Source organism: Manis javanica, chromosome 9 (assembly GCF_040802235.1).
Source record: "Manis javanica isolate MJ-LG chromosome 9, MJ_LKY, whole genome shotgun sequence".
NCBI lineage: Eukaryota > Metazoa > Chordata > Mammalia > Pholidota > Manidae > Manis > Manis javanica.
In genome coordinates, this window is record NC_133164.1 from 55,748,245 (window position 1) to 55,774,902 (window position 26,658).

The 26,658-nt window shown below is 34.8% G+C and overlaps 2 protein-coding genes across 13 annotated transcripts in view; both read right to left on the reverse strand.

The window, feature by feature from the left end:
- The window catches only part of ZC3H13 (zinc finger CCCH-type containing 13), a 99,468-nt gene extending 87,379 nt beyond the window's left edge, over positions 1 to 12,089 (reverse strand). For 3 of the 12 annotated variants that reach the window (XM_073212624.1, XM_073212623.1, XM_073212615.1), the window contains exons 1-4: positions 11,707 to 12,016; positions 5,918 to 6,043; positions 5,492 to 5,601; positions 2,917 to 3,028 (exon numbers count right to left, since the gene is read on the reverse strand). In XM_073212624.1, the coding sequence (XP_073068725.1) occupies positions 2,917 to 3,028; positions 5,492 to 5,601; positions 5,918 to 6,034 (339 nt within the window). In that variant the 5' untranslated portion in view covers positions 6,035 to 6,043; positions 11,707 to 12,016. Of the gene's footprint in view, positions 1 to 2,916; positions 3,029 to 4,747; positions 4,798 to 5,491; positions 5,602 to 5,917; positions 6,044 to 11,706 lie in introns of those variants that run through there. The other 9 variants (XM_073212619.1, XM_073212617.1, XM_073212622.1 and 6 more) reach the window with 9 other exon arrangements.
- A 343-nt stretch (positions 12,090 to 12,432) lies between these two features.
- Positions 12,433 to 26,658, reverse strand: part of CPB2 (carboxypeptidase B2) — a 50,060-nt gene continuing 35,834 nt past the window's right edge. The window contains exons 9-11 of the mRNA XM_017677037.3: positions 19,238 to 19,440; positions 16,547 to 16,634; positions 12,433 to 13,001 (exon numbers count right to left, since the gene is read on the reverse strand). Coding sequence (XP_017532526.1) covers positions 12,817 to 13,001; positions 16,547 to 16,634; positions 19,238 to 19,440 — 476 coding nt within the window. The 3' untranslated portion in view covers positions 12,433 to 12,816. The remainder of the gene's footprint in view (positions 13,002 to 16,546; positions 16,635 to 19,237; positions 19,441 to 26,658) is intronic.

The window sequence follows — 26,658 nt, forward strand, 5'->3', positions numbered from 1 at the left end:
CATTTCCACTTAGGTATATATTAACCTAAATCTCCAATGCTAATGTCCACCTCCTATTAAGATCCTAAAAACAACTGATAGAAAAAAGGTTAAGAGGTATTCTAATACCAGTAAGCATCATTTAGTAAGCAGTCATCACGGAATAGTCAGTCTTGTTTTACATATATTTTCTTTACAAGTACACACTGATACAGGCTATCAACTCCATTTTACAGATGAGGAAACTGACAGTAGAGTTAAATAACAATTCCTAAGGTCACGTGTTCAGAATATGAATTCCGGATGTTTGTTCTTTACATTAACTACAGTCTGTCTAGTGGTGTGCTAGAGCTAGTTCACACTGACTCACAAGAGCCAAATGTTAATTTTTTAGGAACTGTACAAGCCATTATTAAACAGAGCTATAATTAAAATTAAATTACATAAATAATTCAACAAAATAATATAAATCATAAAAAAGGAAATAATCATTCAAAACTCACTTCCTAAATATTTTAGTACATTTTGCTCTTGAGATTAATTACATTTCTTGTATGTATGTGTGTATGAGTAGGGGGTGTGTGAATGTGAATACTATATTATGGTGTGCAAATGACTATGTCTTTCCAACTGTATTCAATGATAGCACTTTGCTAGCTTGAAACTGACCATGATGGGAGTATCTGCACCAAGGAAACTGATAAATCCTACAAAGCATGGCTTTCTTTTGTTTTCTGGGTGTTTTTTTTTTTTAACAGCAAACAAGGATTCCATTCATTATTCTGAATCAACAAATTATCTCAAAATGCAAAACACAGGCTCAGTCCCTACCTGCAAATTCTAACTCAGTAGATCAGCAGCAGAATAGCAGCAGGTATACTTTGAAAAAGACCACCTTTCCCCAAAAAGAATTTTGATATATACCTCCACACTGAGAAATATTTGAGATTTCTAAAATGGAATTACATATCACATCAGACATTAGAAAGCTATATACTGAAAACTGCATTACTTTACATCCCTAGAGATAATCTTTACACACTATAATGTACAACTGTGACATAGCTTTTTATCAAGGATCAAAAATAGTCAAAAGAAAGCTTCTATGTATCTTAAATTATCAAAGAGGTTGCTGCTTATTAACAATTCAGCAACTTTCATAAAAAAACTACGATATGAGACAACTAGATATCCACATGCAAAAGAATGAGGCTGGAACCTTACCTTACAACATAAATAAAAATTAACTCAAAATGGATCAAAGACTTAAATGTATGAACTAAAGTTTCAAGATTCTTCAAAGAAAACTGAGTCATGAATCTTTGTGCTCTTGATTAGACAATGGTTTCTTAAAACACCTAAAGCACAAGCAACAACAAACATATGAAGTGGATTTCATCAAATTAGAAACATTTGTTCTTTAAAGGATAACATCAAGAAGATGAAGACCACCCACAGAAGGGAGAAAATTTTTGCAGATCACATACATGATAAGAAACTTGTATTTAAAACATATTGAGAATTCTTACAAATCAACAAAAAGACAACCTAATTAAAAAATAGGTAAAGGATCTGATACACAGTTCTCCAAAGATGATATACAAATGGCCAATAAGTACACTAGAAGATGTTCAATATCATTAGCCATCAGGCAAGTGCAGATCAAAACTACAAGGAGATAACCACTTCACACCTACTAGGATGACTATAACCAAAAGGTAATAAAAATGTCCAAAAAGAATGTGGAAAACTGGAAACCTCATACACTGCTGGCAAGAATATAAAATGATGCAACTGCTTTGGAAAACATTCTAGCAGTCCCTCAAAAAGTTAATCATGGAATTACTATATGGCTCAGCAATTCCACTTCCAGATATAAACCCCCAAAAATGAAAACGTACGCACAAACACTTGTATGTGAATGTTCTTAGCAGCATTATTCATAAGAGCCAACAAGTATAAACACCCTAGGTATTTAGCAACTGATGAATAAACAAAACATGATATATTAATACAATGGAATATATTATTCTGCAAAAGAAAATAATATTGATATATCCTATAGTCTTCTATGAACCTTGAAAACACAATGCTAAGTGAAAGAAGCTAGTCAGAAAAAAAAAACATATTGCATGACTCCACTTATATGAGAGATCCAGAATAAGCAAATCTATAGTGATAGCAGTGGAACAGTGGTTGCCTAAGGCTGGGGGACAGGTCAAGAGGGACAGAAGGGTGACCACTAAAGGGTAAGGACTTTCTTTCTGGGTGATGAAAATGTTCTAAAATTGACTGTGGTGATGGTTGCATGACTAAATACACAAAAAACCACTGAAGTATACTGAATGGATGAATTATATGGTATGTGAATTTATTTTATAAATGTTACCAGCACATAAGGATATGATAAATTTCATGGAAGAAAAAAACCCTCTGGAAAAGATTTTTATTCCTGAAAATACTGGTGTTTTCTTTTACTCAATAAACTACCTCATAAATTGTGTTTCTCTTTTGGCTTCATTGCCAGGGAATTCACCACTAAATTTTATGGTCAAATGTACTTTCCTTAACCTAAGTTTTTTAGTTCAGTTTTTGTCAACAGCATGCCTTGCTTTCATTGTTTTAATTTGTAAGTTTTCTACTTTGAGAAATTTAAATCTTTCTTAGGAGCAGGAAGCATACAATAGCTGGCTGAAATTGTAAATACTTAATATTTAGATATTGAGGATGCTCACAAAAGTACTTGAGCTCTGCCAATCAATGCCCTTCATCTCAATTACACCAACAACTAAAAACAATCAGAGAATTACGAGTTTTTCTAAAGGACTTTTTTCCTCTAAATTACACTATCCATATAGAACATTATAGTGTGGTGATAGAACATAAATAATAAATCACTACCAAAATTTAACTCTGCTTCAGGAAATTAATTCCTACCCTAACAGGTGAGGATGACTCCTCTGTATTTCGTTTCTGGGACTCAGTGTCCACATCTTGACGCTTGTTCTTCATTCTTTCTCTAAGATCCCCTGTAGGTCTTTCTGGTGACCTTAGAGCCAAAAAATAAAAGCAAAACAGAAAAACAAAACAACAAAAATCTGTATTTATGTAACATTTTTAAAGAATATATTTAGAGAAATAGTATCACAAATCTCAATATAATTTTTCTAACTGTTCATGGCTCATAAACCTCAGAAAAATAATTTGCTTCAACTTAAATATTAATATATTAAAAAATGAGCATCATTTATAAGTTTATCTCCCATTACCATTCAAAACATACACATTACAATTCCATGGGGTGGCAGGTACCGGTGGTATGAATAAGAAACTATGTGAGCTGAGAGAAAGGGGTTTGAAATTAACAGCTTAATATGTTTTCCTATTAATCACATAATTAATCTAGAAGCAACAGTATTATCATCTACACATGTATGTCATGGGATAACAACTGAGAATTATGTATCATAAGAATCACAGCAAATATAGGAGTGTTTGTGTTATTTATATAATTCTCTTATATTTAAAGTTATTTCAGAATAAAAAAATAGTTAAAGGATTCAAAGCAAGACTTTAGACAGTGATTTTTATATTCCACTGTGGATTTTTTTTTAATTAAAAAGGAAAACATAATATTTATAATTCAACTATGGTAAAGCTTCATAATTTATACTGGAAATTTGATAAATGACTTTTCAATGACTTTCACACCATTACTATGTGAGAAAACAAAGCACAAATGGAAAACACATTGCTTTTGAAGAATATTCCTAGCACACTTTTATAAAAGGGCAATAAAGTTAAGGAATGATATGACCCTCTTTGGCTACGAAAAACTCTATATAAAATATTTTTCAAAAGATATAAACAAATCACATAAATATTCACATCTATTTCAAGTAAAGTAACAACTCATCAATGAAATCAATTCCTTTATCAATCATTAATACAAATCACACGGTTAGTGAAGAAATAATTTCACTTGATCCACTTTAAGAGTCTCAATATTTATGTACATTTTATAGGTCTATACTACATATTTTAACAATTAAAACTGAACTTGAAAATGTAACTTCTTAAGAACAAGTACTTAAATTATAACTATGATGGGCACATAAATCTTATTTGCCCCGGTTTCCTTTATATAATAAAGCAGTTTATTATGAACTTGTTTCTGTCCTAAACAGCACCTAACAGAGTGCTCTACATACAGTGAAGCTCAGTGACTAAATAAGCACTGCTGAAATACATTGCTTTTTCTTTCCATTTTTGAATCACATTATGAACTGTTTTTCTTCCCTATGAAAAAGGGGAAAAAAACTCAAGTACAAAAGAAGTTATCAAATGGAAAAACATGCACAAAATAGCAAAACTATAACAAACGTCTTTTATTAATGATACTAGTTTAGGTGAATTTTTTTACCATTTTCCTCAAAACCCTCTTGTATAAAATTTCGAGTCAGTAATAAGTGTCAAAGATAAATTAAAAGTATTAAAAGTGTAGTAATAATATAAACAAAACGAATTATTGAAATACTTTCCTCAGATGTGTGTTTATACAGGTAATTAAACATTATAATAAAGACTAATTTCCTCACATTAACAGAAGGGACATATGGCAACCTAAATACAAATAAAACAGTAATCAGCATCACAAGTAAACTAAAATGTACAATGTTTAAGTGAACAGAAACTCAGCTAATGTTAAGGGTTTGAATTTTAAATTCTATTAAACTTCAAAATCTATACACACACAAAAAAAACTCACCTGATTAAGAAAAAAATCTCCAAATGCCAATGTTCAGTTTTATACTGTTTCTATAGCCAAAGCAATAAGCACATCCAGTTTTAGGACTACATTAATTATTTGTTTACCAATCAAGTTAAAACTGTTTTTGTGACAGTATGTTACATCTTTAAGCACTATAACAAAATCATCCTGAAGGAACCAAAAGAAGAAGTCTTCATTAAGAAAGTTTATTTTAGCTTGCCTTGAGCTGAGGCAAAATGATGTTCTAAATAGTACATTTACCCACATTAAAGTACCTATTTTCTTTTATATCAATACATTGTGATAAGGGATTTGGCAACTACAGAGCTTACATTAGATTATCTTTTGTCATTAATATTTGAATTTAAAACATCTTAAAAAGCTAAAATTATAACCTATTTAAATTTTAGTATTTTAAGAGGTGAAAATTTTCTTACTAAAATAAACCCGCAAAACTCTGCTGTCTTAAGAACCAATTTAAGACATATTGGGGGAGCTGTAAGCCATACATATTATTATAAAAAGATCTGTGATTAAAAACACATAAATATTTAGCAAATAAGTTAATTTGAAAGCATATATTAATATTAAATTAACTAAAAAGAGTTTGTTGACCTTCGACTATTGACAAGTCAATTACCAAAATAGAAAATCTGACCAAATACATGGTTGTATTTCAGATTTTTATACTAAATTACGATAGCCATGTAGTATATGAACAATTCAAAGTTCTCAATTTACCTTCTATAATTGCTGCTATAACCTTTACCACGGGGTGAAGGGCCATGTACGAATCTACATGTGTTTCCATAGAGGCAGTTGCCAGTCTTCAGCCAGTTACGGCACTGTGTCTAAGAGACAGATATTACTATGTAAATATCATATTTATTTGTGGTAAAAAGATGCTAAGTGGGACAAAATTAAAACAAAACCTATTAAAATTCCAGCTCTTCTGAGATACATTACTCCCCCAATAATATCAGGAAAATGAAAAACCCACAAATACTATCACCTTTTTCACTCTTTTTTATGAAACGCACTTAAAAAATTTTACTGAACCAACATTCCAATAAAACAACAGCCTGTTGTGCACTTTTATGACACAAATAAGTATTTCAAGAACAGGATTGTAAGAGAACCCCTGTGACTGTTCTAGTGACAACTCACCTCTGCTGTACTGCCAGTGCTGGGTCCAAGCCTCTCAAACACACTGGGTCTTCGGGATGTGCTATCAGATATGGTCTTGGTATTTTCCACTGTGACCTTCCTTCTAATTTTTGACATTTTGTACTACTTTAACCAAAAAAAAGAGAGACAAAACTGTAAAATTCTTCAGTTTCAAGAGACCATTACTTTAATAAAGCTGTAGATAACACTGTAAAATTACAGGAGATTTTCCTCAGGAGAAAAAAGGCATAGGAGAGTTCACAAGTAAACAGGTGAATGGCAGCATCCTAAGACACACCTTATTAGCAAATTTTTAACAACTCTGAAATCTGTAGGCTAGAATTTTACCTCTTCTGCAGAGCAAATAAGAAAGATTCTACTCACACAATAAAATTTTCGTAGTACATTCAATCTCAGAAAACACACTAGTTTAGTATCTAAATTCCTTTACATAAAAACATTAACATTTAGTAACTATCTTTCATGGAAAAGTTGTGCTACCATTCCCCAACAACTGATTAACTGGAAAAGAAAGCTATGTCAATGAAAATGGGAGATAAAAGCAGGTGAGAATTTTTACTGAGAGTAGAAAGCACACATTTTTACAGTTTCAATGACAACATTAGTTATGTTCTAAAAATCAACTTAGGAGAAAAATGAGTACTATTTAAATATTTTCTTTGTCTTACAGAAGTCAAAGAACAATGTAACCAAGGATATTTATTTTCCAATAATAGAAAAAAAACCCCAAAAACCTCAATGTTGATACAATGAATTTCTTTCAAAATAAAACAGGATTTTCCTGTAATCTATATTACATTGACATAAAAGTCAAAGATGCTACAAGTAATCAACCAGGCTATTTTCCCATTATTAATAACAAGAAAGACAAATTATAAAAATATTTTACAAAAAAACTCATTTCAAACTAGTTTTAAAATAGAGAACTAATCCAAGTATATTATCAGATGATTCAACTGGAAATGAAAATAAAAGATAATAGAACTATGATACACATTAGAAAACAATATTAAATTCTACCCCTAGAATAACCTACAGGGTAACTACTATTGAAAGTGGATAGGAACTGCCTAAAAGAAAGAAAGAAGAACTAAACTATAGTACACTTTATACAATCTAAATGTCAGCTGAAGTTTTATTAGTAGTTAAAAGTTAATAGAATGAATGATAGCAGCTCAAGAAGCAGAAGTTCCATTTGGTATATAACTAACTGGTTTCCACAGAGTTCACAAATGCTTTAAATGTTATTTCAAAGTAAAAACATAGCACTTTAAAGGAAATTAAATCATGATAGTACCAAATAAAAGCTTAAAAAATTATAAATGTTTGGTTCAATTAGATATTTCTTTTCAGGCCACATTTTTAAAAGGATCCAAAGAATAAGGATAATGTTTGATAAATAAACAAAGATAATAAAACTAGGGGAAAATATGATACAATATGGTAGTTGGCAATTGGAAAAAAGTATATTGTTCTTATTCTTTAATATAACACTATCATTTTTGCAATTATTTTTAGTGACTCAAAGAATTTAAAGTAACTACAAATTTTTTAAGATGAGTGTACAGTGTCAGATAAATGAGTAAGAATTTGATGCAAGATAAAATCACTTATGTGTCAATTGTTCTCCAAGTAAGGAACAATGCAGCCAGCCCGACATACTGGAGTTGGTATTATAAAATAATCTAACTTTTCTTGAACTCATTCTCAACCCAGATGTGAATTTACAGAGGAAAAGTGGTAAGATTTCATTATGTCCATTTGATTTACTGAAGATATAGAACTAAAAGCCAAGATAAGTGGAGCGGAGAAAGACCTAGAAAATATACAGCTTTGATTAACTGAGAAAACCATTTTACAATTTGTATCTGAGAAGAATTCAGTAAGAAGTGTATCATAAAACATATAGGAAAACTTAGAACACAAATGTTTGAAGTTTCATTATGTTACTACAAATATTAATATATAAATGTACATAGTAATCTAATTCCATTTTTTAAACATTTATTAATAAACTGAAAATCGAATAGGTTCTAAAATTCTGTAGTAGCTATTATAGCTATCTAGAACTTGGAAAACAGGGATATCATCCCACCACACTGCCTCAAGACGACAAACCCTAACCTTACATTGTCGCTCCACTGACAATGGAAATAGTTATGTCCCCAAAACTCCTATCACCAACATGCCCCCACTCCCAAAACACCCTTCTCCAAAAATATCAATGGTAGGATTTTCCACTATTGAGGCAACAGGCTATTTATTATTATACTTGAAACACTGATCACCTATCATCTTCTTTCTTGTTTTTCTTAGGGCTTCAGATATTAACTCTATTGTCTCTCTTCTGGCTCTGTAACCTATTGCTTGCATAATAAGCACTCAGCTATTCCCCAGATCTACTGCTTGAAACTACGGTCTCACAACTTCTCTCCAATCCTAGATCACTAAAACAGGCTTCGAAGATTTCAAAGGGTTTGGACTGCTACAGCAAAGACAGGAAAAGACAAGTGAGGACTAACAATCCAATATTACACCCCTCCTTGTATTCTTACACCAAAAAGGTTACTTCCCTCAGAGACAAAGTTGCTTTTACGAGTGACATCAAGAATAACTATATCTAGATTCACCTACATAGTGATTATTCCAGGAATGTTATCTCTAGCTATTGTTAAGTCCTCCACCTTAGGGAAAAACAGCAATGAAGTAAACATATATTCTTTTCTCTTCTCAGAGTCCAATGATGTCAAACCTTACCCTAAAATTGCACTGAACCTGAGTACTAGGTCTAGGTTCCTGGGAGATCCCTGACAGAAAACATAAGGAAGAAAGAGGAATTCTTCTGATCATCTACAGAGGGACTTCTATTGGTAGTTGACCATAAAAATTATCTAAATATTATTACTGCAACATTCATATTGCATAAATAAAATGCTTTATGCTTACAAAGAATATGAAATACAATATTTAAATGCTATTTGTCTAAATATATACACATAACTACAATACACCAAAATAGCATTCAAACATATATATTTATTAATTTAATTTGAAAGTATGTTACCAACTAATGTGGCTTAATTAAAATTTTTCAATGTGAAACATTGGGCCCAAAAAGTAAGATTAATACCACCACAGAATAAAATGTAGATTTGACTGGGGGTGGGGGAGGTCATTTAAAATCTGAACAGGCTTCAATAAGAAGGGCTTCAAAGTATTTGAGTTAAACAATAAAATAAGATTAAAAATGTAACTATTAAAATCTTTCCTATCTCAGAGATTTTGAAGGTTTCCCTTCAGTTTTGTTTTCAAATTATTCTTTTGATTTCAAGCTGCCATCATACTTGCCCCTACATAATCATTTATTTCCCAAACACCAGCATTATCAAAGTCAGAGCAATACTGGTGAAAACCTACTGAATTATTTTCCCATTTTCCTCTCCATTTGCAAAGTAAATCCAAAAGTTTTTAATATATCTTTTCAACTGAAAAAAAAAAGAGACACAAAATTGAATCTATCTATTAAAACACAACAAATAAGGGTCTTAATAAATAGGAACTGTCCCTTCCCCCACAAAACTTATAAGTATCACAATATAGTCCAAGTTTCATACCATAAATATGGCTGAGAAGGAAGAAACACACAGGGGCCTCTTTTTGAGTAATTATTCCTGAAGACTAATTACTAAAATCTTGACAATTAAACATGTATTAGCTCTAGTATCCTCATTTCAATCCATAATTATATCTTTTTGAGGTCTCATCTTCAGGTAGCATTAATAAAAGCATAAACCACTTTAATCTGGATGAGTAGCTGCCTAAGATTAGAAATTTCTCAAATAATTAAGTAATTAAAATTATATAAATGTACTTATTAACTGGTAGTAAAAAAAAAATCCAGTCCACTTAAGTTCTCAAGTTAAAAGGGTTATATTAAAAATAAGGTCTCATTACTTATACTTCATATTTTTGAAAGAGGAAAAAAGTTGATTTGATGCACAATCTAGGAAATTTTTTAAAAGAACTTTCTAAAACAATCTTGCAAATTTCTTGTATATACAGACAGACCAAAACAATCCCAAACAGTATTCCACACAAAGCTGACAGAACTAAACTGACTACACAGGCATGAGGAGCAAGACAACACCATAACATTGCAGAAGAAATAACCTGTTAGGAAGACTGTGCACAGAGAGTATCCCATGCTGGCAGCTACTATGAAGTGAAATAAACATAACTGCAACATACAAAACTTCTAAAAAAGAATAAAAGACACTTCATATAGCAACACCAGTTAACCTTTCAACTGTTACTAAATAATCTGCTGAAATAGCTCCAAGTCTATATGAAATGGAGAGCAGGGCACAGGATAGGTGGAGAAGATGAACACCCACCCATAACCAATTCTTCAAATAAATGTTAGGTTAAACAATTTTGCTTTCTCTATTTAACTGACAAGGCATATAATAATACACATTAAGACCAATAACACTAAAATTTTAATAACCTGTATAGTAAACTGCACCCACCTGATGGATTTGGATATTAATTTAGATATGAAACTTAGGTTGATTTTCATATATTAAAATATGCAATATTCATTTTGAGTCACCAATAATTAGTAAGCCTGTAAGAGGCAAAGTGTTAGATAAAACTGGATTTTACCAGATACACCCAGTCAGTAAACGTTTCATGGTGCAACTATTTTCACAGAAACAAATTGTTCCATACCTGCATCAAAACTCTTAGTTTCTTACTTAAACTGTCAGGTTATAATCTAGATATCTCATTATAAAACTGGAAATTTATTGAAAATCTACAGATTATATCCTCAAAGCTCTGCAAAATACCATCGTTTAGGTAGTAAAGACAGTAATTTCAAACATTACAGAACTAGACAGACTCTGTGAATTGACACCGTATACGCAAGGACTGTACTGCATAAGCACTTGGATTTACTGGAACAATATCGCGGACTTTGAAAACTTGATATGTTAAGATCTTCTACAAACTTTAAAAATTATTTCTTCAAAACACCCTAAAACCCGAAGAGACCGCAAAAGCCCATACTTCTCTAGGTGGTCCAAATTATCTGAAAACCTCTCAGTATAACCGATAGCTTAGACACTCCACTCCACAAGTAAGATCTTGCCAATATCACTCAAGTAATATCACCTCTGAATAATTTTCAGCCACATAAATTATAACTTATTTAGAGAGAGATAATGACAAATATAAGATCCTCTCCTTTCATTTCACCTTCTCTGACACAGTTGCCAAAAGTAAGCACCTAGGGAATGTAAAACAGTAGCAGTCCTCAACTCCCAGGACCTATGTGGTTAGTTTATCACTGCCGAGAAATAAACAAGCCCAAATACAAAAAAAAGTAAGATACATTTCCGTAACAGGTCTGGAATGCGTAAAGAGGGAGCCTCTACATCTAAGACCACATTCCTGCACCTTCTCATCGCACGCAAATGTGAATACCGCGTTTCAGAGTTCCCAAGCTCACAAATGGTAGTGACCAGGAAGAAGCTTGTCAAAACCCGTTCCCGTACACAAACTCGCAAGAATCAGAACGACGACGAGAAACAAGGCCTTAGCACAGAGATCAATTACTGCTAAGTTAAGGGTGGGATGCTCAAGGCGAGCTCAAAATGCTGGCGTGACCCAAGCGAGGATGGAGGACAACTCGGAACCTCCCCATCCCGGGTCCGCCAACGCCTTTTTCTCAAACACTCACACCGATTCAAAGTATTCAAGCTTACTTCCTCCTCCCCGAGCTCCCTTCGCAAACGCAGTACGGAGGTGCCACTGCCGCCACCGCTCCAAGGGGCCGGGGAGGCAACTCTCCGTCCCCGTGCCTGGCCCCGGGAAGCCGACGAGGAGAAGGAGGTGCGCGCAGGGCTCCCGGGAACCACACCTCTCGCCGCTTCGCCAGGGTCAAGCGAGACTGGGATGTAATAAGAAAAAGGCCCAGGAGAGATCGATGAGCAAGGAAAGGCAACGAATACACTACCAGGCCGCTATGAGGATCACCTCAAAATGCCGCCGGAAGTCAAGGGTATGCCCTGTTTCTCTGTGGACCGAGGCAGCTTCCGGCCGCCAGATTAGTCGTAGGCACGCAGGCACCGCCCCTTCGGGGCACGCCCCCGGGCGTAACTTCCTCTCGGTGGCGTGCAGTCGAAATCCTCAAACCTGTGCCTTCTGTCCTTGGAGCGGAAATCCGGGGCCAGGGAGGGCCAAAATTTCCAATTAACAGTGAATTTTAGAGAAAGAGTGTCCTCCTTTCATTACATAGTTTCTTGTAAGAAATGGCTGTTGTAACTGCGCAAACTGCCACATTTGTTATAAAAAATAACCAGAGCCATTCATTCATTCTCTCAATGTTTATTGAGCGATGGTGCTGGAGCGACAGGTAGTGTTTGTCCTGTTTTTGATACCTCTGTTTTGTGGGCCATAGCTTATGGCTGTGGAGCAAACGGGATGCACAATTACGCTTTTAAAAGCAGAAGTTTATTGAAAATTTAAAACAGTAATCTTTGATGTACTTCTGACGACCATTCCTTTTGTTGTTTAGGGTCCAAAAGATCTGCATGGTACTACTGTAGTTATTAAAATTGCTTGCAGTGACTAGTCAAACGTCTTGACTCAAAGAAAAAAAAATCAGTACCTAACCTCTTATAATTTTTTTTTAAGGTGTACCCTTGTCTAACTAATTTAAAGGTGGCATTTATTTTGTTCTTTGACAAAAGCAGGGACTATGAAAACCTTTTTATCTTAACTACTGGTTAAACAGAAAGGAATTGGTGCAATGATTTGGTCTTGCTGGAATCAGCAAATTAAAATGTGGGAGCTGAGTGAAAAAATCAAGGGCATTAAACATTCCTGATGACATGCCAAGCTATTTTAGAGACAGCAGCAAGAGCTTCTCTGCAAGTGGGTTTGATGTAACGCTCTGGCAGCAAGAATCCATATTTTCCTGTGTCTCGAAGTTCAATTGTAAATGAATATTTGATACCCAAGTCATAGATCCAGTCATCTGCACCTCCAGGAGCTAGGTCTATAAAAAGAAAAAAAGAAATTACTTTTGAAATACAGATGTTTCAAGTTAACTAATAAAATGGGATTTTTTCCACTAAAACTGAAAATAATTCTGCTGTTTTCTGATTATTAAGTAATCTAAATTTCTGGTGGAAAACGGAGGTTGAAGGAAAACAGGTTAAGGAAGAAAATAATTGCTCATAACCCTACCAAGGAGTGATAATCACCATTAACATTTTAGTGCCTTTTTTTCAGTGTAAGCTTTAATATACTTTCATTAATTTTTTTCTGCATAAATAAAATCATCCTATACATACTGCTTTGTAACATTTCTAAACATAATCTGTTGTGGCCAGCTTTATGTATTAATAAGTTCGAATCTGCATTTCATTTTGAATGATCTCATATCACTCTATTGCAAAATGGGATAATTTAAATGATTTTTTGAGACCTTTACATTTAAAAAAATTTCTAATTAATGTAAACAACTTTACAATAAACATCATTTTTTTATACATAGTTGTTTCTTTGCTTTATTAGAACACACTTTTCTAGAGATAAATCTGCTAGTCTAAGGGTATGTACTTTTTACAATTAGGCTACATGTTGCCAAATAGCCTTCAGAAGAATTGAACCAATTTATGTTTCCACTAGCAAGGTGTGAATATGCTTACTTCCCCCTCGCACACCATCTATGGGAATTACGTATTACGGCAATTTTATAGGTGAAAAATAATATCAAATTGTTTTATTTTATGTTTCTTTGATTACCAACGAGTTGAACATTTAATTTGGTATATTTGTTATGAATCTTTATATTTTTTACCAATTGTCTTTGCTCAGTTTTCTACTTGGTTCATTTAATAAATTGTTTATAAAAGCCGCATTAGCATTATTAGCCCTATATAATATATGGAGGTTTTTTTCCCCTTATTTGATTATTTCGCTTTTAACTTGGTTTATGACAGAGTTTTCGTGTTAAAATATTTTATCTATCTGTCATTTATTTCGTAGAAAGGCATAGTAGGAATCCAATTTGTTTTTCTAAGTAACTTGTCAGGTTTTCTAACCCTATTGGTTGAATAATTAACATTCTTAACTGGTTTGAAATGTCTTCTTTATGAGATACTCGATATTATATATTTGAGTGTCTTTCTGTACTCACTATACCATTCTACAAATACATTTCTTCCAGGCTCAGTTCCACAGTCTTAATTGCTATACATTCATAATGTGTTTTAATACCTGGTTGGGGCAAATTTTCTCTTATTAGTCTTATTTTTCAGAATTTTACAGCTCTTCTACCAAGTTTATTATTTCAAATGAAGTTGAAAATCATTTAAGTGTTCACTGGTATTGCATTAAATATATAGATTAATTTATAACTGACATATTTTTAATATTGTCTTCCCACTAAAAAACATGGTTTCTCCTTTTATTTGTCTTCTTTTATGTTCACCAGTATGCTTTTCTAGGTTTTTCAGGTAAACCATATTGATTTGTATGTGTACACAAGCACATATATGCATTTACAATGAATCCACATATATGTATGTAGCTAAATATATATATGTGTGCATGTGGACATATGTACATGTAAGGGGGCAGTAGAATCTTTTTTCCATTTTACTTTCTACCTGATTATTTTTGGTAAATAAGAAAGCTACAAATTTGTGTAAATAAATTCATAGCCAACTACCTTATTCAACTCTTTTATTGTACTAATATTTTAGTTTGTTTTTTTAGGTAGACAATCATATAATATGCAAAGTGATCATTTTTTCCTCTAAAATCTATACTTGTATCAACTACTGAAGAATTGTTTATAATATGGAAAAATATCCATTAGCAGCGAAGATTAGGTAGTCATTAATTAAGAAAATATTTCTGATAGCTACTATCAATATTTGGCATTTATTTCAGCCATTTCTCTATGCTTACTCACACATACACATAGATGTATAGTGAATGAATGAATGTGTGGAGATGGACTGATTTCTTCACAACAGAAAGCTGCTCTGTAAATGTCTCCAGCCCTGAAGCCCTGAGTACAGTGGAGAAGAGGATGGGAATCAAGAAAGCTCTGAATTGTGAAAGGAACTTGAGGGGTTCCTCTGTGACAGAATGAGGATCTGAGTCAGCAAAGGCAACATTGGACCAGTGACACCAAGAAACAGAGATACTATGTGGACCAATCTGTTGAGAAGAGGAAGAGTCTAGACTTTCTACTAATAGGGCATCTGGTGTTCAAGCAATTTATTGAACATAATATGAATGTGATTAGTATGAATGTGTTTTTATACCCTTATATATCATATCTGTTAAAGGAAACTGTGAGACTTTCAATATATTGTCTCAAGGATCTTTTGCAAGCCATTCTCCATCCCTATTTTTCCCCCACACCTTTGTTTGGCAGTCACTTGCCAGATAGCTCTCCTAGAAATATAAACTACAGAGAGAATGCCCCAGGCCACTTCAGCTAAATAGCCTTTCTCTCCTGCAGTCATTCTCAAACTCATAAGCCTATTTTCCTCTCTTCAATAATAGTGGGGTTATACTATATTTTACTATTTAATTGATTACATCAGAGATTGACAAATTTTTCTGTAAAGGACCAGATAGTAAATAGGTTAGACTTTGTGAGTCCACAGTCTGTGTCAGCACAATTCAACTCTGCTGTTATGATAGCTATGATAGGCAATGCATAAATGGATGGGTGTGGCTGTGCTCAAATAAAACTTTATTTAGGGTACTGAAATTTGAATTTCATGTAATTTTCATGTGTTACAAAGTCTTATTCTCCATTTTTTAAAGCTATTAAAAATGGAAAAATCATTCTTAGTTCACAGGCTATACAAAAATCAGAAGTGGGCTGGATTTGGCCTGTGGGCCATAGTTTACTGACACCTGGTTACATGTTTACTTTCTCCTCCTCTTCTCCCATATCCCCTTCCAGCTTCAAAAGAGCAAAATCATTGTCTGTCATCCCTTATGGATGCAAAGGAATCCCTCAATAAATATCTTTCAGCAGAAATTAATTTAAAGTATTTGTTTAGAGTTTGCCACACATAAGCTCTCATCAGTGTGATAAAACAAAGACATTCAACTATAGTGTGCTATGAGCTATACTCTCGGGCAGAGGCTGTCACTAAAAGGCATCTAATGTAAATGGTGTTTTCTATACTTGTTAATGCTGATCTGCACAAATTTACATGGTGGTCCAAGGTATCTTACACATCCTTCTGACCCTTTGCGACCTTTTCTGCCTTACTCAGCTAAAGTAATGCCAATTATATACTCCCTACATATAGCAATGAACATAATTTCTTAAATATCATTTTTATATTCATCTTTAGATGACATATCTTTAGTATATTCATTTATTAATGTAGCTTTGTTCACTGCTTTCTCAGCCATTCTTCCATTTTTAATTGTTCTAATCCAGTTGTTTTACATGTGAGCTTGTTTAAAGATTCCATTAGAAAAATTAAAAATACAGGAAACCCAAACACAGATGTCTTTAGTACCTCACAGTTCTCCATGATCTTAAGAAGAAATACTTACATAAACTTTCTGAACCACTGCCATGTGTATATCTGGTGTTTTTATTAGTATTCTCAATAGCGTGGACTGCTTCACTGGCCACTAGAGACTGAAATTAATAGAACATGGAATTTTAGTTAATGTGCTGCTTTAAAGCAAGACTGATAAAAGTTTCTAGAACAATCATGTATGAAAGAGCCAAACTATAGAAATAGAGAGTAGAAAGGGGGTTGCCAGGGTCTGGGGGATAGATAAAATGGGGAGATGTTGGTCAAAAGATAGAAACTTCTAGTTAAAAGATAAATAAGTCCTGGGGATCAAATATATAGCATGGTGACAATAGTTAACAATACTGTATCTTATACTTAAAAATTGCTAAGAAAGTAGAACTTCAATGTTCTCACCACAAAGGAAAAAACTGTAATTATATGAGGTGATAGATGTGTTAGAACTAACTTTATTGTAGTAATCATTTCACAATTTATATGTATATCAAAACATTATGTTGTATAACTTAAACTTGCACATGTTGTAAGTCAATTATGTTTTGTAAAGCTGAGGAAAAAAACTATATCTGAAAAATCTGCATTTATCCAAAAGGTATAGTCGTAAAAATAGATTAACTTTTTAAAAACATTTTTTGGTTTATAGAAATCACAATTGGGTGGCTTTAAGTGCAGACTCTTCCAATACATTGGAAAATTTTATTTGAAGAAAAAATAATTTTCATATGCCTTTTTAATGAGCTCATGTAAAATGATGTGTAACTATATTTCAAAGGCAAACAATATGGGGTTATCCTAGACAAAATTATTACCAAATTTTAGGTCCAACTTCTCTAAATAATACATATACTTAATACATACATGATTCCTTCTCTCACAAACTCGCTTTTCTTCTTGTGTAAAATGTCTAAAAACTCCCAGAGATTCATCAGATAAAAAAAGAATATGTCCCTGATATGGAGCAGGGTAACACTAAGCTCACTGTTCCACTGCATTTGTTTTTACCTTAACCGATCTTTTCTGCAATTAGAACTAGGTTGGAATCCACTGTCCCTTTCTTGAATCCCTTAAAGGAATATCAGTTGTTATTAGGTTTTGCCATTTCTTTGTTCAAAAAAATTTTTTAATGGAATCTGATTTTCTACAGAATGCAAATTTATTCCAACATTCAAACAAATCAACCTCATCTACTTTTTGATGGTGTCACCTTCATTTGGCACCTTCACAGTTCCCTGAATATACTTCATGTGGGCAATGCCGTTTTCTCAGCTTAGAATGTCCTCCCTTCCCTGTCCACCTGTAGAAATTCAGTCTTTCAATGTCTGGCTGAAATTGTATCTGTTCCTTGACATCCATAGTACTTTTTCATTCCTTTTTTCTTTGTAGTATGTTATCCTTTAGTACATGATAAAGTTCTCAAGGACAGGGACTTTATTGCCTAATTTATCACAGAATTGTCTTCTAAATCACTGATGATACGAGGCCACTTATTGCTACCCAGTCAGAAGTGTGTTCTACCATTTGTGCCACTTATTTAGTAGTTACTGTAACTTAGAGAACAACTATTTGTAACATTTGCTATGGCTGAGCTCCCTACCGTACCTAGCATATTCTCTTAAAAGCCAGGGTCCTACCTAATGGCTATTTCAATGCCCACTGAACACAGTATTTTACACATAATGACTCTCAATAAATACTTGTGCTAATAGTAATGCAAAAAAGATACAAAATCGACTAATTCTATTTCTAAATCATAATAAATATCTTCTTATTTCTTCAAAGATAACAATAAAGGATCTTTCCTTAAAAGTTTTCCCTTAAGAAAAAGAATCTCAAGTTATGTTTATCTTCTAAATGAGCTGTTTTCAGAAAATGTTAACCACCTTATATTTGTCATCAGAAACTGTTAGATGTTAATGTGGCTACAGTTTATTCTGTTATGAGAACCAGAACAAAATGATTCAGTAAGAAACAAACCACTACATAAAAAATCAGACCTTCAATAGAAATTAGAATGTTGCCACAGTATTTCCATTATCTGGAAAGTATCCTTTATTGGGATGAGGATCCGGCCAACCCTAGCCACAATCCATCAGGAACACTTGCATATTTTGCCATCAACCCAAATATAGATCATCAAAAAGGGACCAGAATAGTCAGGCAGTAGCAGACTGTGTGAGTTCTCTTTGAGTTTCCTCCAAAAATGGGGTTGGAGGGAGTTGCCTCAATGCTGAAACTGGAGGTACTTGAAATAGGAGCAACCCCTGGGGATTAGGGAGGTCAATGGGTAAATAATTCCCCATGCTAATATCAAACTGACCTGTGTTGGGCTATTACAGAAAGTTTAGTGATCACAAAGCAGAACCACAATTCCAGAGACTCTTGTCTTATCTTTGCTCTTATGGCTTCACATATAGACCAGGTTCAGGTAGAATGGCTCCCCCCTGCCTTTCAAGGAATTTGTCTGACATTTTTTAGGGCCCATCTGTTGGACTGCAGTTCATATCCTCAGGGAAAGTCCCCATTTTCTACAGTTTCTCAGTAAACCCTGACACAGGATGACTGTCAGGAGCTAGATGAAAATTAAAACATCTTTCTCCATCTGTCCTCTAGAAGGGAAATTTTTTTACAACGGTTTTAGATTCTTGAATGAAGTATTATTTGATATCCAAAATGCTAGTGGGAAAAATAATGAAGCAGCACTTACCAGTTCCTCGTGGTCTTTGCTTTTGCTTCTATTATAGGAATATGGAAACAGTATCTGCTGGGAGTATGAATGTATACTGATGTAGGCTTTAATGTGGTTGATATTTCTTCTCAAGAAATCAGCCACCGCCTTCACTTCTGGCTCCGACTCAGGGTAAAGTCCACAGTAGGTTTGTGAACATGAGAAACTTGATGCTCCTTCCTCTGAAGTGAAATCGACAGAGTGGAATTAAGAGGGAATGCATATACTGTTGCAATGTGTGATTTCCCAAATAGTATAATCTCCTAATATCTAAGGTGTAATATTTTTAGATAAATGGATTAGATAGACCTCTGTAAAGAACATATTTCTGATGTCCATTAAATGTTGTTTTATGGTTTTTTTGAAGTCAAATATATATGCCCTCATAGCAGATACTCCAACAGTTACTGCCTGGGGATAGCCATTTTACACCCTTGAGAAGGTGGCTAAGGAACTTTCAGAGATGCTAGACGTGCCTCCAAACCTGTGGTTATGTGAGAAAAAATAAACCCATTTTCGTTAATAAAATGTAAAATTTGGTATTTCTGATACTTGTAGTTTAAAAATTACTCATCAATATAGCCCATGATAGGAAAGTCTCATTTGGGAGCTTAGAATGTGCCAGTCTGCCTTCCGTGCTACTTCTAACTTGCTGAAGCAGTTTGGTAAATAAAATGAGATGGTGACACTTGGTGTTACAGCACTATTTATTCATCCCTTTGAGAGATAATGGTATATATCACTTTGGATGGTAGCCTGCCTCCCAACACTCCTCCTTTCTATCTCTAATTCATAGGGGCAGAGCCCAAGGGAGCCACCTCTGACCTAGAAGATAATTCCTTTCTGGAAACAGGTGATTAGCCCTAAACCAGGTGCTTACCGAGTGTTCTGCCAATCTGAATCCCTCCCCTGATAACTTGGAACTGAGACAAAGATTCTAGTGGTCAGGCTGCTCTCTTGGACAAAGAAGATACCACCACCACAACCACCTAATGGGAACACTGATAAAATTTACAAGCAATATCTCATTTCATCCCGACAGCAACCCTATGATGTAAATAGTGTCATTATAAGAGATGCAAATTGAGCACGTTGGTGGTAAACATCTTTTACAATAAAAGGCTACCTGACATATTGTTAATCACCCAATCACTTGATTCTAATCTTGGCTTTGCCATTTAATAGCTATATGGCCTTTTTTATTTTACCTGTCTGTACCTCATTTGTCACCCTTGACAAATATTGTCTTCCCATCTCATTTGTCAACACTGACAAATTTTAAACCTGTCTGTACCTCAATAATCTTATCTGCTAAATGGAAAAATTATCCATTAAATGAAGATCATGAGGACTCAGTGAGCTAATGTATATAAAGCGCTTTGCACAGTGCCTGGCACATACTAAAGGTTCAGTAATCATTGTTTGTCATTGTTATCATCATCACCATCATGTGGATTGAAACCCCCAAAAAGCCAGTGTGTACCACAAAGATAAAATAGGGAGGGAGAGGACTCATTAGTCCCTCTACAGGGCTCAGGCCCACCTCCATTCTGGTTCTGGGGCCTGGCTGCATCCCTGTCCTTGCCTCCCATGGGCTGCTCCATTAGCGTTACAGAGCCTACCTGTCTTGGTTAACCTTACTCTGCTTTCTTCCTTTTACTTGCAATAGAAACAACCTTAATGGTTGTTAAATATTCTTTTCCCCTCAAGGAGATGGACGGAAAACCCGAGGCCTTTCCAAGTATTTATTAGTGTTCATTTTTAACCAGTAATGTGACTGGCAAACCATTTTGATAGTTCAGTCACCTTTGAACACCCACGCTCTTTTCTTCCCTGATATACAGTTCTAGAAACTAATATTATGTATTGGAGATAGAGGTAGGGAGGACATGACAGAGATGAAGGGAGAGGTGGTGCCCTAATATGAATCCTTAGACCAGAGCAATACAATAGAAATATAAGGCAAGTCATATATTTATTTTAAGTTTTCAAGTGATCATTTAAAAAAAGAAACACGTGAAACAAATTTTAATAATATAACTTATTTAATCCAACATATAAAAAGTATTATAATTTCAAATGTAACCAACATAAAATTGTTCATGAGATATTTTACTTTTTTCACCCTATGTCTTTGAAACCTGGTATGTATTTTACACTCACTGCACATCTCAGTTTAGTTAGACAAGCCACTTTTAAAGTGCTCAATAGCCACATGTACGTTAGACAAGCCACTATTAAAGTGCTCAATAGCCACATTATGTGGCTGGTGGCTACAGTAGTGGACAGTGCAGCCTCAGGCTCTCATTCTGTAACCATCATTCTAGAGATTTCAAACATTTTGGTGTAAAGAGCTACACAGAATCAGGAAACGGGTTTGAGACTTTGCCATTACACAGGCATGTTAATCTGTGTAAGCTATTTCACTCTCTCAGCCAAAGGAATTCCATCTATACCAAGAAATGCTTGTTCTATCAGGTCCCTTCAAGCTCAAGCATTCTTTGATATATAGGCATGAAATAAAAGAATATCTATAACAACAAAATTCATAGAGACAGAAAGTAGATTAGAAAGTGCCAGGGCGTGAAGTGACTGGGGAATGAGAAGATATTGCTTAGTGATTAGAGTTTCTGTTTGGAATGATGGAAAGTTTTGGGAATGGATACTGGTGATGGTTGCACAGGATCCTGGATGTACTCAATGACTCTGAATTGTACACTTAAAATGGTTCAAATGGCAAATGTTATGTTATATATTTTTACCATAATAAAAAATAATTAGAGATTGATTCAAGATGGTGGTGTGAGAGGTGAGACAGAGAACTCCTCCCAAAACCACATATAGTATAAAAATATAGTTAATACAACTAATCCTGAAACAGCATCAGGAAAGAAGGCTGCACCAGACTGCATACATCTGGAGAAGAGAGCAGACCTCACAAAACAGGGTAATGTACCAAAGCCTTGATCTGGTGGGACCCAAGCCCTTCCCCCACTCAGCTCTCCAGCCAGAGGAAGAGAAACGGAGCAGGGAGAGGGTGGAAGTCTAAGACTGTTAACACCCAGCCCTGGAGATATGCTTTGGAGCACAAAACTACATTGTGTAGTGCTCTGGAGGTCGGTGGGGTTAAAGAGCTGGGACAGGCGGAGTGCTTGAGAGACTGAGATTCCGGCCATTTGTGGAGGACTGGGATCCACATGTGGCCATTCTGGGACAAAGGAAAGGAAGGCGGTCTGAGAAGCTTCCAGGCAGTGAGAGGGCTGCTGAAGGGGCCTGGTTTGGACAGAGCTTGCTGTGCAGGAGAAGGGATGGGTTGACAAGGTTGTCTGGGTGCGCTCCACCTAGCAGGTTGGGAAATTTGAGGAGCCTCAGACACTTCATCCCCCTAGCTGGCTACTCACCTCCAAGGCCACCCACTGTGACATGCAGCCTACTGTGCCTTCCTCCTGGCCTGCCAGCAACTGCTTGCAAACTGGCAGTAACTGTGCTGGCATCAGACCAGCCAGAGGGAGGCCCTACCCACAACAGCTAGAGATGCAAAGCACAGAAGTTTACACCTGTGTGCTTGGTCCACTGGTTCTGACACTGGAGACAGGCACTGCAGCAGGGAAGCAAGAAACAGCTCTTTCCTCCCACCAGGCACAAGCACCGCTCCCCTGCAACCCACAACCTCACTCCAGGAATGGAGTAGCTCCAGCAACTAGAGCTTCTGGGCACTAGAGTGTGACACATAGACATATGAAATGTCAAAGGAACCTGGTTCAGACCAAAATCTCACAAACCACAGAAAAAGGGCCAAATAAATTAAATCACCAATCTTTCTGAAATAGAGTTCAAAACAAAATCATAAACATGCTCATGGAGGTACAGAAAAATATTCAAGAACTCAGAAATGAACTTAAGATGGAGATTCAATCATTAAGAAATTCCATATCTGAAATGAAACATACAATGGAAGGATTTAAAAGCAGATTAGATGTAGTAGAAGAGAAGGTAAATGGAATAGAAATTAGAGAAGAGGAATACAAAGAAACAGACACACACAGAGAAAAAAAGGATCTCTAGGAATGAAAGAATATTGAGAGAAATGTGTGACCAATTCAAACGGAACAAATTCATATTATAGGGGTACCAGAAGAAGAAGAGAGAGTAAAAGGGATAAAAGTATGATTGAGGAGGTAATTCCTGAAAACTTCCAATCTGGGGAAGGAGATAGTCTCTCAGGCCATGGAGGTACACAGATCTCCTAACAAAAGAGACCCAGTAAGACACAGCAAGACATATAATAATTAAAATGGCAAAGAACAAGGATAAAGACAGACATTTAAAAGCAGCTAGAGAGAGAAAAAAGATCACATACAAAGAAAAGCCCATCAGGCTATCATCAGAGTTCTCAGCAGAACCTTACAGGCCGGAAGGGAGTGGCATGATACATTTAATGCAATGAAGCAGAAGGACCTTGAACCAAGAATACTGTATCTGGTAAGGTTATCATTTAAATTTGAAGGAGGGATTAAACAATTTCCAGATAAGCAAAAGCTGAGAGAATTTACCTCCCACAAACCACCCCTACAGTGCTGGAGGGACTCCTATAGATGGAAGTATTCCAAAGGCTAAATAGCTTTTGCAAAGGGAAATAAAACCAGAGCAAAGTAGAACAATCAATTACTAAGCCAATGCAAAGTCAAATCAATTACCCTCAAAGTCAATCGAGGGATAGACAAAGAGTACAGAATGTGATACCTAATAAATAAAGAATGGAGGGGAAGAAAAAGAAGGAGAAAAGGAAGAACCTGTATGTTGTGTTTGTAATAGCATAATAAGTGAGTTAAATTAGACTGTTAGATAGTAAGGGAATTACACTTGAACTTTTGGTAACCATGTATCTAAAGCCTGCAATGGCAATAAGCACATACCTATCAATAAGCACCCTAAATGTAAATGGTCTGAATGCACCAATCAAAAGACACAGTCACTAAATGGATAAAACAACAAGAACTGTCTATATGCTGCCACAAGACACCAGCTTCAAGCCCAAAGACATACACAGACTGAAAGTAAAGGGATGGGAAATGATACTTCATGCAACTAATAGGAAGAAAAAAACAGGAGTTGCAGAACTTATATCAGACAAAATAGACTTCAAAACAAAGAAAGTAACAAGAGACAATGAAGGACATTACATAATGATAAAGGGATCCATCCAACAAGAGGAAATAACTATTATGAATATCTATGCACCCAACATAGGATCACCTTCATATGTGAAACAAATACAAACATAATTAAAGGGGATAATAGAATGCAATCCATTCCTTTTAGAAGACTTCAACACACCACTCACTCCAAAGGACAGATGAACAAGGCAGAAAATCAGTGAAGAGACAGAGGCACTGAACAATGTATTAGAACAGATGGACCTAATTGACATCTACACAACACTCTATTCAAAAGCAACAGTATACACATTCTTCTCAAGTGCACATGAAACATTTCCAAGAATAGATGATATACTAGGTCACAAAAAGAGCTTCAGTAAATTCAAAAAGATTGAAATTGTACCAACCAGCTTCTCAGACTACAAAGGTATGAAACTAGAAATACATTATGCAAAGAAATGAAAAAGACCACAAACACATGGAGGCTTAATAACATGCACCTAAATAATCAATGGATCAATGACCAAATAAAAACAGAGATCAAGCAACATATGGAGAGAAATGAAAACAATAATTCAACACCACAAAAATCTGTGGGACACAGCAAAGGCCATGCTAAGAAGGAAGTATATTACAATATAGGCCTACCTCAGGAAAGAAGAACAATCCCAAATGAACAATCTAAACTCACAATGAAACCAGAAAAGTAAAAACAAATGAGGCCCAAAGTCAGTAGAAGGAGGGACATAATAAAGATTAGAGCATAAATAAATAAAATTGAGAAGATTAAAACAATAGAAAGAATCAATGAGAGCAATAGTTGGTTCTTTGAGAAAATTAACAAAATAGACAAACCCCTAGCCAGAATTATCAAGAAAAAAAGAGAATCTATACACATAAACAGAATCAGAAATGAGAAAGGAAAAATCAGTATGGACACCACAGAAATACAAATAATTATAAGAGAATACTATGAAAAATTATATGGTAACAAACTGAATAACCTAGAAGAAATGGACAACTTTATAGAAAAATACAACCTTCCAAGGCTGACCAAGGAAGAAACAGAAAACCTGAATAGACCAATTATAAGCAACGAAATTGAACTAGTAATCAAAAACCTACCTAAGAGCAAAACTTCTGTAACAGATGGTTTCACTGCTGAATTTTAACAAACATTTACTGAAGACCTAATACCCATCCTCTGTAAAGTTCTCCAAAAAGCAGAAGAGGAGGGAATACTCCCAAACTCATTTTATGAAGCCAACATCACTCTAATACCAAAACCAGAAAAAAAAGAAAATTACAGAACAATATCCCCGATGAACACAGATGCAAAATAACTCAACAAAATATTACCAAATCGAATTCAAAAATACATTAAAAAGATCATCCATCATGATCAAGTGGGATTCATCCCAGGAATGCAAGGATGGTAAAACATTCAAAAATCCATCAACATCATCCACCACATCAACAAAAAGAAGGACAAAAACAACATGATAATCGCCATAGATGCTGAAAAAGCATTTGACAAAATTCAACATCCATTCTTGATAAAAAGTTTCAACAAAATGGGTATAGAGGGCAAGTAATTCAACACAATAAAGACCATATATGACAAACCCACAGTCAACATTATACTTAACAGCAAGAGGCTGAAAGCTTTTCCTTTAAGACTGGGAGCAAGACAAGGATGCCCACTCTCCCCACTTTAATTTAACATATTTCTGGAGGTCCTAGCCATGGCAACCAGACAACACAAAGAAATAACGGAGACATCCAGATAGGCAAGGAAGAAGTTAAACTGTCCCTGTTTGCAGATGACATGATATTGTACATAAAAAACCCTAAAGAACCTGCTGCTAAACTGCTAGATCTAATATCTGAATTCAGCAAAGTTGCAGGATACAAAATTAATACACAGAAATCTGTGGCATTCCTATACACTAACAATCAACTAGCAGAGAGAGAAATCAGGAAAATAATTCCATTCACAGTCACATCAAAAAGAATAAAATACCTAGGAATCAATCTAACCAAGGAAGTGAAAGACCTATACTCTGAAAACTACAAGACACGCATGAGAGAAATTAAAGAAGATACCAATAAATGGAAACACATCTGTGCTCATGGATAGGAAGAATTAATATTGCCAAAATGGCCATCCTGTCCAACGCAATCTACAGATTCGATGCAATCCCTATCAAAATACCAATAGCATTCTTCAACAAACTAGAG